The sequence below is a fragment of the Xiphophorus couchianus genome, chromosome 19, assembly GCF_001444195.1.
Source record: "Xiphophorus couchianus chromosome 19, X_couchianus-1.0, whole genome shotgun sequence".
NCBI classification, from domain to species: Eukaryota; Metazoa; Chordata; class Actinopteri; order Cyprinodontiformes; family Poeciliidae; genus Xiphophorus; species Xiphophorus couchianus.
This window is the reverse complement of record NC_040246.1, coordinates 4,523,093-4,538,748: the sequence shown is the minus strand read 5'-3', so window position 1 is coordinate 4,538,748 and position 15,656 is coordinate 4,523,093. Positions and strand designations below refer to the sequence as shown.

Sequence of the window (15,656 nt, the reverse complement as noted above, 5' to 3'; positions counted from 1 at the left end):
CCACTAAGATTTCTGACAAAATTAATAATGTTAATTTTACAATAACATAATATTGTAATAATGTCAGGTCTAAATACCTATTAGAGACAATTTTAAACAAACACAGGAAAGACAAGAGAGTTAAATTCTTTTGTACTCGCGAGGAGAGCAGACAGAGATGTGCTTTCAGTTACAAATCTCCAACCGCTCTGAAAACACATCTCCCGCTCCCTCTATTTTATTGCTTTTTTAGGGACCCTCTTACACTGGGCGCTTTAACTCTCAAAGGGAGGGGGAAAACAATTTATCACATGGTTGCAGCGCTAATGACATTTACTATTTAGACACATGTTATCTACACTCTAAATCTTTCTGCTCCAGTCGAGTACCAGACACGGCGTCGAGTACCACAGGAGAGCAGACAGAGTTGTCTCCGCTATCTCCCAGGAAGGCTTCACTGCTCTCTTTCTCAAAGAGGTCACAGGAAGGAATCATAATTATTCAACACACAGAGACATTACTTAGAATAGAGGAAAAAGAGAAAAAGCATATAATTAAACATTATCTAAATGTTACTACAAAGCTACATGATACAACGAATATTTGATAATTACTAAAAATACAATTTATCCAACAAATAATGTTAGCATTTTTACCCTAATCTGCTACCAATTTATTAGCAGTAAGTAGATCTTCACCAGTTCCAAGTGATTTAGTTTTTTTAAGTTCTCTAAACTATGCTTTCCACGGATCTAATAAAAATAGGATTATTTATATGTTGATCTTAAATTAGACTTGAAAAAAACTGCAAAAATCAAAGACAGTTTTATACAGAAAAATTTATTAAAGATGGATTTATGACAGATTATATGGATTATGACCAATTTATTCATAAATATTAAAACAGTAGCATGGCAGTGCTTCATTCCTGACTCCCTCTGTTCTGTAAATATCCTGGTGAGCTTAGCTAGAAGTGGGCCCCAAATTACATTTTGCTTGGGGCCCTATACAATCTAAGACCAGCCCTGCTGACAGACCACCTTCTTCTTTCAAATTGTATAAGAAGAGAAAATGATGTATTTTCAGGCTAATTTGGCTTTTGGGAACATTTGTTTAATAGATGTTCTGTAAGAAAATGCAACTCATTCAGTCCACTACCTACAGCTGTTCCATGAGTAGCTAGATCTCCATCTGGTGGTCAGATACTCTCACTCTAAGACCAAGGAATTATGGGTAAAAAAAAGGCACTCTTGCCTCATCCACTGTGTAACCAACACAGGGAGTTAATGTCCAAATATTGCGTGTCACTGAATATTATACCACTGTTGTCATGGTAATTATTCATGTAGGCCTGTTCTACGCATCATTTCCTTTTTCTTTTCCAGTGTCCAGGAAATGCTGGACCTCTTTGCTTGTTTCCAGCATGCAGGGAGAGCGGTGGGGGAATTAAAGTGACACAGCGGTAGAATAATGTGAAAGTAAAGCAGAGCAGCTCACAAGGGTGAAATCTTTAAAGGGGGAGTAACCCATTAATAGACAAGAATCACCGAGGCTCAGGGTCTTTACAGACCTTTCTATCAACCTAGAGAAAAATGTGAAGATAAGATACAAAAAAAAAAAAGAAAATCCCCCAAATCTTTGGTCAGGGCTCTGACTGAATGTTTTTTATTTTCTTGCTCTCCATTCCTTTGTGAGACACAGATGGACAAGCAGCTGATGCAGGAGGCAGTTTTCCTCTCTGCGCACTCATGCTAGGACCCGAAGGCATCTCGAAATAGAAATTCAAAGGAGGAGGAGGAGGACAGAAAGGAGGGAGAGAGAGTGGAGGGGACTTGAGAGAGAGCACTGCTATGCCAGGCTCAATACCTAGCATGGCTGTACAGAAGAAGCAGAGTGTCGTCCCTCCATCGCAGGGACCACTTTCTACATCGGCCATCGAGAGCCAGAGGGTCGGACACAGACCTGAAGGAACACGAGGTTAGTGTCTTTTATCCTAAAATAGCATTTTGGTAGATTTAGATCAAGAACATGATCTCAATCCAAACAAAAAATGACTAAACCACAAGGAGAGAATCATAGTTGAATGATCTGACCTGAACAAGAACACCTGGATGTCTAACTCTCGCAGAAATGTTTAATGTGCATTTTCTTCTGATTTTGTTTTGTATTTTCATTTTGCTCGTGTTTGTTGCGTTAACTGGGTACTTGTCAGGTGGTAGCCTTTTAAACGCTGCCTCTTTAAATAATGGTTTCTTTTATTTAGTGCTCAGCCTGAGGCCAGCATGTTTTAACAGCTTGTTCAAGCTGATGTTTTCAGGCTTCTATATCCATGACATATCACATGTTCAACTGGGACATTTCTGTTTACAGACAAGGGATAACCAGGAGAGGAGGGTAAAAAGAAATACAAAAAAAATCAGTATTAGAATATGTAAACAACAAATTTCTTTTTTTTTCTAAAAAACTGAGTTATCCCCCCTTTCGCTTATTTACAGAGAATGGCTCTTATTTCAAACCGAGTCCTCCACAGACGAGGAAAACAACCTGCTCTGCCAACAAGTCCATCCAAATCTGCAACGCTACCCTACGGGTTTCTGCAGGTTAGTCACCGTAAAGCCAGTCCAAGGCATAACCAAACTAAACCTATGTACACTAGCCATCTTGGGACATGTAGAGGTCATTTTGACCCTTTGCCCTTTTGCACCTTTATAATTTTGTCTGGGACAAATGAGACAACTCGAACCTTATTTATATCCACCTTTGGGACATTTTGTACCCACTTTAGCAACCATTAACTAAAGGAAAGTTTGCTTATCGTCATCTGGAAAGAAATGTTACCACAGTGAATAATATCTAAAGTAGACGATATTTTTAGAAAATATGAATTGGATTTAATATATGCGAGATCTGACCATGTGTACGACTATTTATTTCCACAATTCTTGAAACAAGCGGTAAAGTAAGCTGATTTTCAATTATTAGAGTACATGAAGGGTATGAAGTATGGGCGCAGTGCATTCATTTAGTGCTTTCTAAACATTGAATTCAACTAACAAATCCAATCAAAGCTTTGATAAGTGAAAATCGTCAAATAATAGTAATTTAACACTGCTATTTCTTATGCTTGTTTCTCACCTGGGTTCATATTTAAAGCACGATGAAACATTTCGAAGACAAATTTCAACAAGTGAAACATTTCTAAACGGACGAGAGCAAGTACTAGAAATAATCCAATCTCCAACGACACTCTATCAGAAATACAATTAATTTATGAAATAACTAACTTGTTGAAGAGTCAGTCTGCATAATTCGTCGATGGACCGCTTGTTTATTCTAACTTGAACTCTGTGGTGACTCTATTGGCAAATTGGGCTGCCAAAGCAAATTGATCTCGACCTTGAATCAGCACTGCTGACCTCTTGGTCTGTTCAAACTGATGATCATATATTAATTTGGATTTTTACATCGTTTCCAGCGGTGTTTTCACGATTTATCATCGTTTAACAATCCATTTTATTTTTACTTTACAGCTGGTAACGGGCTGAATGTCGACGAACGGTTGAAAGCAGCGCGAGAAAGACGAGAGGAGCAGCAGAAGTTGCTCGGTACGTGTGCATCACCTCCGCAGCGCATCCATTGAAATAAAAATAAAAAGACATAGCGCGAAACTACTTCTTCTGCTTAATTGCCTCTCAGTCTCCCGGGAGCTGAGCCGACTGGAGCGGGAACAGCGAGCCAGGAGCTACTATGAACAACAACTACAGGAGCGGAGGAAGAAACTCCTGGAGCAAAGGCTTAAGGAGGAGAGGAGGAGAGCAGCCGTGGAGGAGAAACGCAAGCAGAGGCTGAGGGAGGAAAAGGTGAGCTTTAGCAGTAGACATTTTTTTATTCGTACTTAATAATGAAAAACAAACACGTTTTCATGTTATTGCTCTGAATTAAGGAGCGACATGAAACTGCCGTGCGCAGGACAATAGAGAGGAGCCAGAAGGCCCAGCAGCAGCTCAGTCAAAGCTCCAGAGGCAGGAAGCCCGTTAAAAACGGTACTAAGAGATGCACGTACTTTCTCCTTTCTGAGTCTTTTAACGCCGTTTCTCTCTCTCTAAAAAAAAAAAAAAAAAAGTCTCTCGTAAGGCTGCATGCTCTTGCAAAGTCTTATCTGTTGCTTTTGCCCTACTTACAAACTTTACACTGATCAATGCGCCAGCTCCACGTCGCCTGCCTCTGACGACGTGGGAGAGGGATCTGGTCAGTCGCCTCCTCACCCCTACATGCTCTTATCTGGCTAGAAGCAAGAGTGCTGCTTGTAGGTCCGGAGAAGAAGGTACATCCCCGTCCACCAGAAGATCTTTTCTGCTTTAATACTTGACAAATTTTCTGAGCTGACCACCGCTGCTCTGTGTTCCTTCATATATCATCCTTTTTCCCCTCCCGCACACATCGCCACCTTTCAACAAAAACTGCATTTTTTTTTAACACCGTCTCAGTTGTCCATGTTTGTCGTCGTGCAGCTTCATGCCAGTCGACGGCTGCCATCCCATCCTCCGCCATTATCACTCCCAAACTCCGACATCAGTCAGTTTCAGCCCACCGCAGGCCGCCCGCCTCACCTTCCTCCACCAGCAGCCAGCAACGACGCATCAGCCCCGCACAGGTAAAATCCACCCCCTGCTGACCAGTCCTAAATTTCTCTCCTATTCTTCTTTTCAGAGCAACAACTATAAACTTCAATGGTTTTTTTAGGGGGTGGGGGTGTTGGCGTTTATGTGATAAATAAATGAATGGTCTTGATTACAGCTACACGCCACACTTTTCAGATGTTTTAATGAAGAAAACCGGGATTTTTCCACTTTCACCATTTGTTGGTTCATGACATAAATGTTCAATGTGACACACTGAGGTTTGTATTGGAAATGTAACAAAATGTGAAATAGTTTAAAGAGTGTCAGGTTTTATGCATTCCGCTAATGTCTTCGGTTTGATCTAGATTAAAAAAGTGAGACAGGAAGCCGTGAAGAAGACCCCCAACAGCGGCTCTGCCAAAAGATCGTCCGCTGCTGCTGTTAACGGTGTGAAGTCGCCCACCTCCACTCAGAGCAGAACAGCCTCCCCGTCACCGGAGCGGTAGGTAAACGTCTCCGCCTCACGTTCATGTCGCAGACGGAAGCTGATCCTTCCCTCTGCGGTTCGATCCTGCAGGAGCTCAAGAAGATCAATCAGCAGACACTCCACCCCCCTGCACCTCGAGCTCCCAGCTGTTCCTGAGGAAGACGCTGCTGTTTACTTCTCTGCTGGCAACACACGGCCTGTCAGCGCACCAGATAAAGGTCAACAGCAGACACAGAGGCAAGAAAATCTCACAGAGATCACAGAGATCAGGCAGCGTTGGACGCCACGTCCAACGCTGCCTGATGCACAGGTAGAGGGCTCCACCGGGACAGCAGCAGATGGAAGTAAGTAGAAGAAATGTTTATTAAGAAAAAATGTTTAGACGTTATAGTGAAAATGATTGTTTTGTTCTCTCTTTATGTCCTTATAAAACCTCTCCTCTTTCAGCTCCACGGCCTGCAGAGGTCATGCTTCGACCTTCACCTGGCACCACTGACCCGAAGGAGGCCTCACGACTTCTGGCTGAAAAGAGGAGAGAGGCTCGCCTGCAGCGGGAGAAAGAGGAGCAGGAGCGCCTGCAGAGAGAGGAAGCCGAAAGGTAAAAAAATCCCAAAAACTAAATTACTAGCCTGGTTAAAACTTACGACAGTGTATTGCGGCCATTTTACATAGAAAGAAAAGGACTGGTAAATTTCTGCAGAAAAAAAACTCCAAGGTCTTTCTAGAAAATAGACCTTGGAAATTTATACATTTGAAAAGTCAAACAATTTTCTAGGAAAAGAAAAACAATATTCTGAAGTTACTCAGAAATTTTCTAGGAAATATAAAAAACTTGGAAACTCAGACATATCTTATTTTTGATTAATCTCAAAATTTTGTTTAGTTTTTTGGCAGAAATGTACTCCTCTTTTTTTGTTCCATATAAAACAACCCCAGTGCGCTGTCATGAAAACGAGCCAATTGTTCTATGCTGTGCTTCGTGCAGATGGTCTGGACCTTCAGCTATTGAGAAATGATTACTTCCTGGAAGTGTAGACTTTGTTGAACTTTTAAATTTTACCGACCGCTAACGTTTGGTCATGAAGTACATAATGACGCTAGCTTATAGGAAATTGCCTGCGCTGTAAACAACCATCCTGCACTGTAAAGAGGGAATAATCCAGCCGAACAAAATGGCTGTTAATGTTGATTCAATATTTGGAAGTGTGGTCAACAGTGACTGGAGGGCTTTGTTAACTTCCTCTGCTGCTATGGCTAAAATTGCAAGCAGACTACAACTCTAGAATAGCGCAGAAAATCACCGTCATCATTCACAACTTCTCCTATTTGCCGATTGGTCAGATTCTACCGGAGAAATCCAAGTGAATGGGAGGAATCCCAGAAGGCGCAATGAAGGGAGATTAGAACTGAGTGAAAGTAACCACTTCCACAATTTCACTGCAACTTCTGTTCAGGCGGAGTCGCGAGGAACAGCAGTGCAGGAGGGCAGAGGAGCAGGCTCGACAGGAGGCCCAGGCCAGGCGTCTGGTGGAGGAGAAGAGGAAGAGGGAGGAGGAGGAGCAGAGAAGAGCTGAAGAGGAGAGAGCTCAGGCAATGAGGGAGGCTGCCCTTCTGCAGAAGCAGGTGCCCAGTAAACACATCATCTTACTACTATCCTAGGAGAAAACATACAGCAGTACATTGTGCTCGTTTGTTTATCCGTGTCTGGATGTTGTTCAGAGAGAGGAGGAACTGGCTAAAGAGCGAGCACGAGCTGAACAAATGAAGCAAGAGCGAGAGATCGCTGCACAGAAAGAGGAGGCAGAGCGCCAAGCGAGGAAAAAGGTTTGCTTCTATGGAGTCTTACAAAAACATTCATGCCCTTTGTACTTTTACAAATTTATTTTTTTTTGCCATATTGTGGCTGCAAATAAAGTTGCTGTGCTAAGATTTTCCGTTATAGGCCATCACAAAGTAGTGCGCAATGGTGAATAACACATTATAAAACACGCTTTTACAATCACTTCCTTTTGGTATGTTGCCTTTGGAAGTGTCAGGAATATCCGCTTCCCATGTCAATAACATATCGAGCCTGTTCATCAGTCTCACTGCAGGAGATGTTCACACCTGGGACAGACACCAGAGCCCAGGATGCTTAATGTCTTGATAAATAAGAAGCAGCAGATTAAATGGAAATATCACCATCGCATTATCTTCTAATGTGACTGGAAGAAAGAGCTCTGGTCGAATGAGAAAACATTTATGCAACATTTCATGTGAGTGAAAAGTAAACAACGCACATGGCCCTGAACGCAGCGTCTCCATAGTGACACACGATGGTGGCAGCAGCATCATGCTGAGGACTTTTCTAAAGACGCAGGCGACTAAATACAGGGGCAATCCTGATGGAAAACCAGTCAGAGCAGTGAGGTCCAAAATCTTAACCATGATGTTGCGCCTTATTGAATTTAACTAAATAAAGTGATAGTTGTGGAAAAAGGATCGTTCAGACATTAAAAACGGATCCATCATCGCACACCTACAACGCAGGCCTGCATTTTCCAAAATGTTTGATGCGATTGTTGGGTCAGAAGACTTCTTTTTTTTTTGCTTTTTGCTGGATGTTATTATTTGTGAAAATTAGTAAAAAAAAATTAAGAAATGCAGAAAAATTGATTGATAAATATTGATAAACATACATTTTCTGCCTCATTTTCTTGTGTTTTGGGATGAGTTCGCCTGTGAAAATGTTCCAACCTTTAAGAAAAGCGTCCATCTGCATGAGCCTGCATGAGGTTTCTGCAGATGCTGTGCCAGCAGGCCAGACTGGCAGTTAGCTTCCACTTCACCATTATACTATGTGACACAAGATCCCAACCGTTTATAAAGTGACAAAACATGTGCAGGAAGGAGGATTTTCTCTTTTGCAAGGCAACCAAGAGATAACGTCAAAAATAAAGTTGTGTGTTTTTGTTGCAACGTTGTCTTTTCCAGCGACTTGAGGAGATCATGCGGAGAACCAGAAGAACAGATTCACCAGATACGGTGAGATTTACTGATCAGCTCTTTTATTCATTTTTTTTTTTTTTTTTGATAAACAGTACACAGCCTCGGGGCTTCTTGTGACGCACATCCAACGTCGGCTCATTAAAAGGCTTTTCCGTCCCCGGCCTTGACTAACGCGTTTAAATATCTTTTTAATCACAGAAATCTGTGTCGGCGCGGACCCTACCGAAGGAAAACACGCAGCCTCCGCACAATGGGACGATAGAGGACGCCGCCAAGACGCCGGTGGGGACTAAAACCGCTCAGCTGGGGTTGGGCAACGAGGACGATGTGGTCCCTGTGGTGGCCTTCAAGGAGCGCAGGTCCCTGAGAGCGCTCTCCGGCCTGGAGGACATCCAGACCAAACAGAGAGCAGGTGAGGACGTGACGTCAACCTGCCTGATTTTAGTAACTTTCCACCTGGTGCTGATCGTCTATCATTTCTGAGTCAGGATCCATCTCTATGAATGAAAATGGAAATTTGTTTCTCCATGCGTTTTTCTCTCTCCTGACTTTTTTTTTGTGGCTTTTTTCTAGAAGTCATCTGAGGTCGTCGTGAGGCGTCTGCTGTCCGGGGAAGTCGTCGGGAAAAAGCGGCGATTTTTCCCCGCACAGCTCCAGCACAGCCATCCCGCTTCCTTTCAGCGCCTCGAAGGAGCAACATTGCAGCTTCGCCTCGCAGCGAGGACGTCTTGCGGCACCAAAAACAAAAACCAAAAAAAAACAACAACCACTCAGCAAGGTTCTTGTGTAATCATCTCTTTACAGCAGGGTTCGAATCAAACAGACTCAAAATGAGGCGTAGCTGTACTCTCTGCTGTTAGTTTGCTACTGGATGCAGTTGGTCGATTTGAACTATAGCTATTTTATCAATAAGAACTTGTCCAGGTTTTGTTGTTTTTTGTTTTTTTAGCTTAAACATATTGCTTACTGCTGACTCAGCACTTTTCCTTTTTTCCCAGTGGAACTTGAATCCATCGCGATGCAGTCAAGAGCTCAATGTCGCCGCGTTGCCATCTTAATCTTGAACTTTTGTAAAATATAGCAATCGTATACAAGAAGCTGCTACGACGATACGGTTTCCAAAGATGGGCTTTAATTGAGTGTGTAGGCGAGAATGCAACAATGCCTTTTTGTTTTGTTTTTTTGCACTCAAGGTTGCTTCGAATCAGAGAGCTGTAGGTAAAATGCTTTTAAAGCAGAAAAATGCAGAAAAATTGTGACTTAAACTCGATCCTATACCTTAAGTACTGTTCTAGACTAGCACAGGTTAGCTTTATAAAAATGTACAAATACATGGCAGAAATGATTAAAGCTGATGCCACATCTATGTCCTTTTCTTCTTTTTAAAGATAAATATGTAAAGCAAATACAAATATTAAAACGATTTTAGAAAAAAAAGCAGCATGTATAAAAAATTCAAAAAAAAATCAAAGTAAGCATCTTAAGACGGTTCATAAAAATACTAAGCAAGTCGACGATTAACCAGAAGATGGCGCCGGAGGCTGAATGATTCACGGCAGCCGCCTCGTCTCCTCCGTCTCTGCATGTCTGTGCGACAGCCGAGCCTCCAGGTCACCGTCGGTCACCGCCGTTAAAAAGTCTCTATCTGCAGAGGAACAGGGCAAACAGGCTATAAAATGCTCCTTATTCACAAAGACATTCTTTTAATTTCATATAGAACGTAAAATTTGTCCCTTTAAAAAGTGTGCATGCCCATTGAATTTCTCCACATTTTGTCGTGTTGCTACCTCCGACAAACGCCTTTAGAGAGTTGCTTGTTGCAAAGGACTTTATTTAGGGGCGTCAGGTTAAAAGGGATTAAACATGAAACCCAGCGACAGTTTTGAGATGCTTGTATGTAAGGATATCGTTTAGATCCATCGCCTGAAATCCTACTGAAATGCTCTGACCTTATTGGTGGCAACATGTGAAAAAAGTTAAAGGGGGTGTAAAAGCCTTTTCTTCATAGAAGAATGAAAGAAACCAACAACAACAAAAAAATTAAAAACAAACCATTCTTCAGTTTAGCTATAGCAGCAATGCCAAGCTGCTGGAATTGAACATCTTTCCTTTTGAGGAAGAGAAACAAATATTTAGACACCGCGCTGTAGTGAGGCCTCAGCAGCTGGAGGAAGCCTTCTGTGGAGGAGAGAAAGGGAAAAAAAGCAACATTTGATATAGAAACATGTACAGATAGGTGATTATATGGACATGTGCTACTTTACCCGTCAGTTCAAACGTGTGTATGATGGCTGCAGAGTTGTACGACAACTCAGGATTTCTTGTCTGTCCAGAAAGCTGCACCAGTCTCCAAACCTGCTCTGGTGACACTGAAGTGGACAACGTAGTCCTTAGCCCCTCTGAAACAGAGAAATTTCAAAAATACTGTAAAGACAAAAGGATGCAAGTGACTGTTTCTTAACAAACAAACAAACAAACATTACCCCAGCTCATCAGGTGACGTAAACACAAAGTCACACGCAGCAACGTCTCATCTGACAGGGAAGGAGACTCAAGTCCTCGGAGCAGCCCTGATAAGCACAGGCTCTCCGTCACAGCCTGGATAACATTAACTGGATTCAGTGTAGCCTGAAGCAATAAAGGCACCGGGCGTAAACAAACTAGTGAAAGGTAAGCTGAAGGTGTACCTGCTCGTCCATGCAGGCACCGCAGAGGTCAGCGATGAGCTCGCAGCTTTGTGAGATCAGAGCAGAGTTTGAGCTGAAATGATGAAGCAGCTGACCGACTTCCCTCAACAGTCCTTCACTCATCAGGAGATCCTGAAAAGAATAAATGAAATAAAAACAGATTACGGGAAAGTTGTACATGTTGCTCTCAAAAACAAACTTTTTTTGCGTTTTGTCACATTGCGACCGTGGATTTTATCGAGTTTTACGGGGATTTTAGGCGACAGACCGACACAAGGTAGCTCCTAGTCGTGAAGTAGGAATAACAAACGAAAATTTTTACAAATTAAAAGCTGACAAAGGATTTGAATCATTATCATTCAGTCCAATTGTGTTGGTGCATCATGTAAAATGCCTATATGATACACTGAAGTTTGTGGTTGAAATGTGACAAAATGTTAAAAAAAAAAAAGATTAGAGTATGAATAATTTAGTGATGTTAACCAGTTTTGTGGCATTAGGCAATTGATGTAAACCAAGAAAAAACTCAGGTTACGAAATATGATAGAGTACTAATATATAGTATTAGTATATGCTATATACTAATATATAGTACTCTATCATAACTATATGTTAGTGTTGGGGGAGGGGACCATACACAGTTTGGTGGGTGTGCGGTCAGCGTACACAGCAGCTTTAGAGCTGTCTGCATCCATACGGTGTTCGAAGTTTTGAGCAGGGACTTCAGAGGCAACACACAGTTAAGCTCCATGAGATGTTCCTGGACCCGAACTGAGAATAAAAACGAGAAGCAGAATTAGATGCTTTATTTTAAAATAACGCTATGTACGAATGCATGTTACCATTCTTTGAAAGACTCTGAAGGCATCTGCATGCTTGGGCTGCATTCTGGGAAAAAAAAAAAAGCGATAAATTCACAACATATGGAAAAGTCACCATTCATCACCTCCCATCAAGTTCTTAAGTTACCTTTTCTACAGAGGAAGACATCAGCGTCAAAAGTGACTTAGACAAATAATGACCCCCGACGCTGAGCAACTTTGGGTGATGCTCTTGAACAGCGGCGATGTTGCAAAGAGCTGTGCAGCTGTAAAACTGAACTTCTGACCTGGAGGACTGCAGCAGGAGAACCAAGACAGGGATGCCCCCTGCTTGACACAGAGCTCTTGTCGACCAATCTGAAGTAAATAAATAAAACTTGTGACTGTTGGGGCTTTGGCTGACACCAGTAAGGCAGAGTCAGGGAGCCGATATGGGTTGGTATTACTGAAGATGATCCGGTTGAACCTTTTCGGGTTGAAGATGGATATACTGGTCACTGACATTTATGTATTTATTTTTCCATGACAGAGACATTTACTGAAAAGCTTTGAGTTAATTCTCACTTAAACATATGAAAAAGAAAAAAATTAAACCGATGGGAAAATGTTTGCTTTTCATTTAGTTTCTGAATAATTCTTGAATGGCACACTTAGATATTCTACCTAGAAGCTTCAAACCTTCATGTTTGAGGTTTATTAATATCTTGGATTAAGCAAGATCACTGCAGTTGGTGATTAATGAAAATAATCCTCATAAATAAGACATGCCTAGTAACTGTGCATGCAGTGCATTGCAACTTTGGCTGTGTTTTTAGGACTGTCAAGTTTCCTGTATTTAGTTCCATCCGTCTTCCCATCAACTCATCAACTCTGATAGAAAACGTCCCCACAGCATGATTCTGCTACTACTGTGTTTCATACAGGGGAATTTGCTCATTGTACCTGCAACCCATTCAAATCCATATTGAAATCTGGGGTAGTACAGTGACAAAATGCAAATAAATAATTCTGCGGGGTATGTGAACATTGACAAAATGGAGACAAACATACAACCTGAGTGGGTGAGATGTAACAGGGCCCATGCTGCATTCAGCTGTACCGCTGGATCGTAGGATTTTGCCAAAGCCAACAGAGGCATCACTCCATCCACCAAAACAGAATCTCTGTTCGATTCTGAATAAAAGCAAAGAAATTATGATGAAAATACTTCAACGTTTTTATGCAGTACGATGTAATGTTTGTGTGACAATGTGCAGGATTCTTATAAGATCTACGGATGCACACATCCGCGCTAATACAAATAAGAGATTTAGAACATAAAACAAACAAACAAAAAAAGGTCTGTGCAAACCTGAGGACGCCAGCATGGCTACGCAGGCACAAGAGTGACACTGAGCCATCGGATCCCCAGACTGGAACAACTCCAGCAGCGGCACCAACATCCCCGTCTCGATCACCGACTCTTTACAAACTGGAATCATGTTTATTCTTTCGTCAGTGCTTTAAAAATACGGTAACTTTTTAAGCTATCTAGATAACAAAAAAAGCAAAATTTTTAGAAACAAGTGTTACCATTCTTCTTAACTAATAGATTAACCAGGGCAAAGGAAGTAGTCTTCTGCACATCCAGGTCAGGGGACAAAAGAAGAGCCGTGATTGGTTCCAAGAAGGCATCTGGTAAGGGAGATTTCACTGCAACAAACAATCCCAGGCAGGAAGAGAAAGATATAAAACCTTACAGTCACAGTAAGAAGCAAGAACAATCTCTCTCACTTCTCAGAATTAGTGTGGAGATTTCATATCAGGACAATGTTGAGTTATCTGATCCCTACCTGATAACAAAAGAATGTTAGAGCTGTCTGCGATCAGCAAAATCATAGAATTTCATTTCATAGCAAATACAAAGAAGTTGTATTAAAACCGCACAAAAACTCACTTTGAATCAGAGATGGCAAAAAAACACAAACAAAAATTTATGACATCTCAGCAAGATCTTTTCCACATGCCTCAGAAGGCATCGTCAGTCACTATAACTGAGAACATGCAAAGCTTTAATAGAGGACATCGTTTTTCCTTCAACGTTGAAGAGATGAACATGTGGATATTTAAGCCGGATGAGCTATATCAAAAATACAGTTGGACATTTGCATACTGGTCTTCTCCGTTAGGGTACTTATCTCCCGAGTGGGAATACGGCAAACGGCGGTCACATTTTAACTACCCCTCATCCGTACCGTCTGAAAATTGTTAAATGAAATTAAAGTCCTTACTCACAGTGGTGACTGATGTGCAGGTAATATTTGGCTGCAGACATTTGTAGATCTGCGTTTTGAGAGGCTGCAAGTCGGTTCAGTGCTTGGAGGCTTCTTTGATTGAAAACCTGAGTTCCATCATCTGAGAAAAGGAGAAAAAAAAAAGGTGCTTACAAATGCACCAAGTTAATAAAATAAATGTTTTATTTAAAAGGCCATTTATCGTACTAAGGTTAAAAATAATTGTATTATAGTCCTTATGAGTAAAGTGTTTATTTCTTAATTTTATTAATAATGGCTAATAGCTAACAAAAATCCAGAAGTCATGCAATTTTTCCTTCCACTCAACTTTCCATTATTACAGAACTCTGACCAACTTGCTTATTTGGCAGTGAGCTTTTGTGGCCTACCTTCATTGTTTATGTGATATTATTTTCTAAGAAAATAAATGTTGGCTTTTAACTAGCAGAAAGGCAACAAACAGAAATAAGTGCTTCAAATACACCACCATGTGAACCCATGAGTTCATCTTTTTTAAATTAATTGTTGACACAAACTTTCCAATAGCATCCCAATTTATACATTTATGTTTTCAATTCAGCTACATTTTGATTGTCAATATATTAAAAGGACCAAATGACAGAAAGTAGGTGAAATTAAAATTTAATCACCATGGCGATGGTCATATAATGTCTTAAACAAAGCACATCTATGTACTTCGTTTTCACAACAGTTGTGTATCCTACCACACATGAGCTGCAATGACGAGAAATCTTGAGCCATCCTCCTCTCAGGAGCGTTCCCAAAGCAGGTACATTGGAGAAGTTCTCCAAAAACTTCCTCCAGATTGTACTTGAACTCCTCCCAAACTCTCCTCAGACGTGCAGCGAAGTCTCGGATCAATCGGGAGCACCTGTCACACAGGTCGGAGGCCATAACTGCATAACAAGATGTTATGACACCTGCCCAAATCATGCAACCTGCTGGAGGACACGCCTTTCGGCGAGTCACCTGACCCTTGGAAGCTTATTTGCATAATTCTAATCCCGTGTTACTCGAGTTTTTGTTTGATTCTTTCAGGTAAATCGGTATTGAGATCATGTGCAAAATAATAACAATAATAATAATAAATGATATAAAAAATAGCACCGTTTTTTTTTGTTGAAACATGTCATTCTTTATTCTAATTGTACTAAAATAAGAGTAGTGTTACTTATGGACCCCAGGAAGAGTAGCCATTGTTACAGCAGTGGCTAATGGGGATCCAAAAAACAAAACAAAAAAACAACAACTTTAAAACAATAAAAGTAAGACGTATGGCACAAACAAATAGCAGTATATTTTCTTGTAATCACCTGCTAAACCCGAATAACATGCCAGGTTTAAAAAAAAAAAAATACATATGAGAATTGTATTGGCTTCAATCACTTATGTGATATTTATTTTAACTGACCAAGACCAATTTTTTCCTTCTCATTGATTTTCATTCTCAGCATGGCCGTTTTTTTAAAGAGTTTAATGACTTATGTTTTACATTCTTATGCTCAATTTCATATCAGTTTGATTTTAATTCCAAATAACTGCAATAAACTTTAAATCATATTTTTTGAAAAGAACCTTCTCAACACCGCAACAGGAATCCCTTACTGAAATGACGGACGGGTTTTGTACCTGGCTTATCCACAAGTTAAGTGTCAGTGTTCCGGTTGCATTAAGTAACATATAATTTAGCAATTTATCATTGTACGTTGGCTGCTCTGACTAGATTTAGTTGTTCAAGCATGGGGGCACGGAGTTTATGAACCCAATAATTACTGGAG

At 40.9% G+C, this 15,656-nt stretch overlaps 2 protein-coding genes across 5 annotated transcripts; one reads left to right on the top strand and one right to left on the bottom strand.

The window, feature by feature from the left end:
* The first annotated feature begins 1,671 nt into the window (after window positions 1-1,671).
* On the top strand, window positions 1,672-9,442 carry map7a (microtubule-associated protein 7a). Of its 3 annotated transcripts, XM_027999953.1 has the most exons (15): window positions 1,673-1,956; window positions 2,475-2,579; window positions 3,510-3,584; window positions 3,676-3,839; window positions 3,923-4,022; window positions 4,187-4,303; window positions 4,467-4,633; window positions 4,967-5,103; window positions 5,179-5,432; window positions 5,536-5,686; window positions 6,543-6,711; window positions 6,808-6,912; window positions 8,062-8,112; window positions 8,275-8,488; window positions 8,650-9,440. In XM_027999953.1, the coding sequence occupies exons 1-15, from the start codon at window positions 1,830-1,832 to the stop codon at window positions 8,658-8,660; spliced, it is 1,947 nt and encodes a 648-aa protein (XP_027855754.1). In that variant the 5' UTR covers window positions 1,673-1,829; the 3' UTR covers window positions 8,661-9,440. The 3 variants fall into 3 exon arrangements, with proteins under 3 accessions (XP_027855755.1, XP_027855754.1, XP_027855756.1); XM_027999954.1 differs by lacking the exon at window positions 2,475-2,579 and having other exon boundaries at window positions 1,672-1,956; XM_027999955.1 differs by lacking the exon at window positions 4,187-4,303 and having other exon boundaries at window positions 1,678-1,956; window positions 4,491-4,633; window positions 8,650-9,442.
* LOC114133851 (vacuolar protein 8-like) lies at window positions 9,254-15,622 on the bottom strand. 2 transcript variants are annotated; one of them, XM_027999957.1, is made up of 14 exons: window positions 15,508-15,622; window positions 14,583-14,749; window positions 13,859-13,978; window positions 13,157-13,276; window positions 12,936-13,055; window positions 12,638-12,757; window positions 11,733-11,941; window positions 11,606-11,651; window positions 11,401-11,534; window positions 10,764-10,895; window positions 10,560-10,674; window positions 10,341-10,475; window positions 10,129-10,254; window positions 9,254-9,721 (listed from the first exon to the last, which is right to left on the bottom strand). In XM_027999957.1, the coding sequence occupies exons 2-14, from the start codon at window positions 14,617-14,619 to the stop codon at window positions 9,627-9,629; spliced, it is 1,509 nt and encodes a 502-aa protein (XP_027855758.1). In that variant the 5' UTR covers window positions 14,620-14,749; window positions 15,508-15,622; the 3' UTR covers window positions 9,254-9,626. The 2 variants fall into 2 exon arrangements, with proteins under 2 accessions (XP_027855758.1, XP_027855757.1); XM_027999956.1 differs by lacking the exon at window positions 15,508-15,622 and having other exon boundaries at window positions 14,583-14,806.
* Window positions 15,623-15,656: the final 34 nt, after the last annotated feature.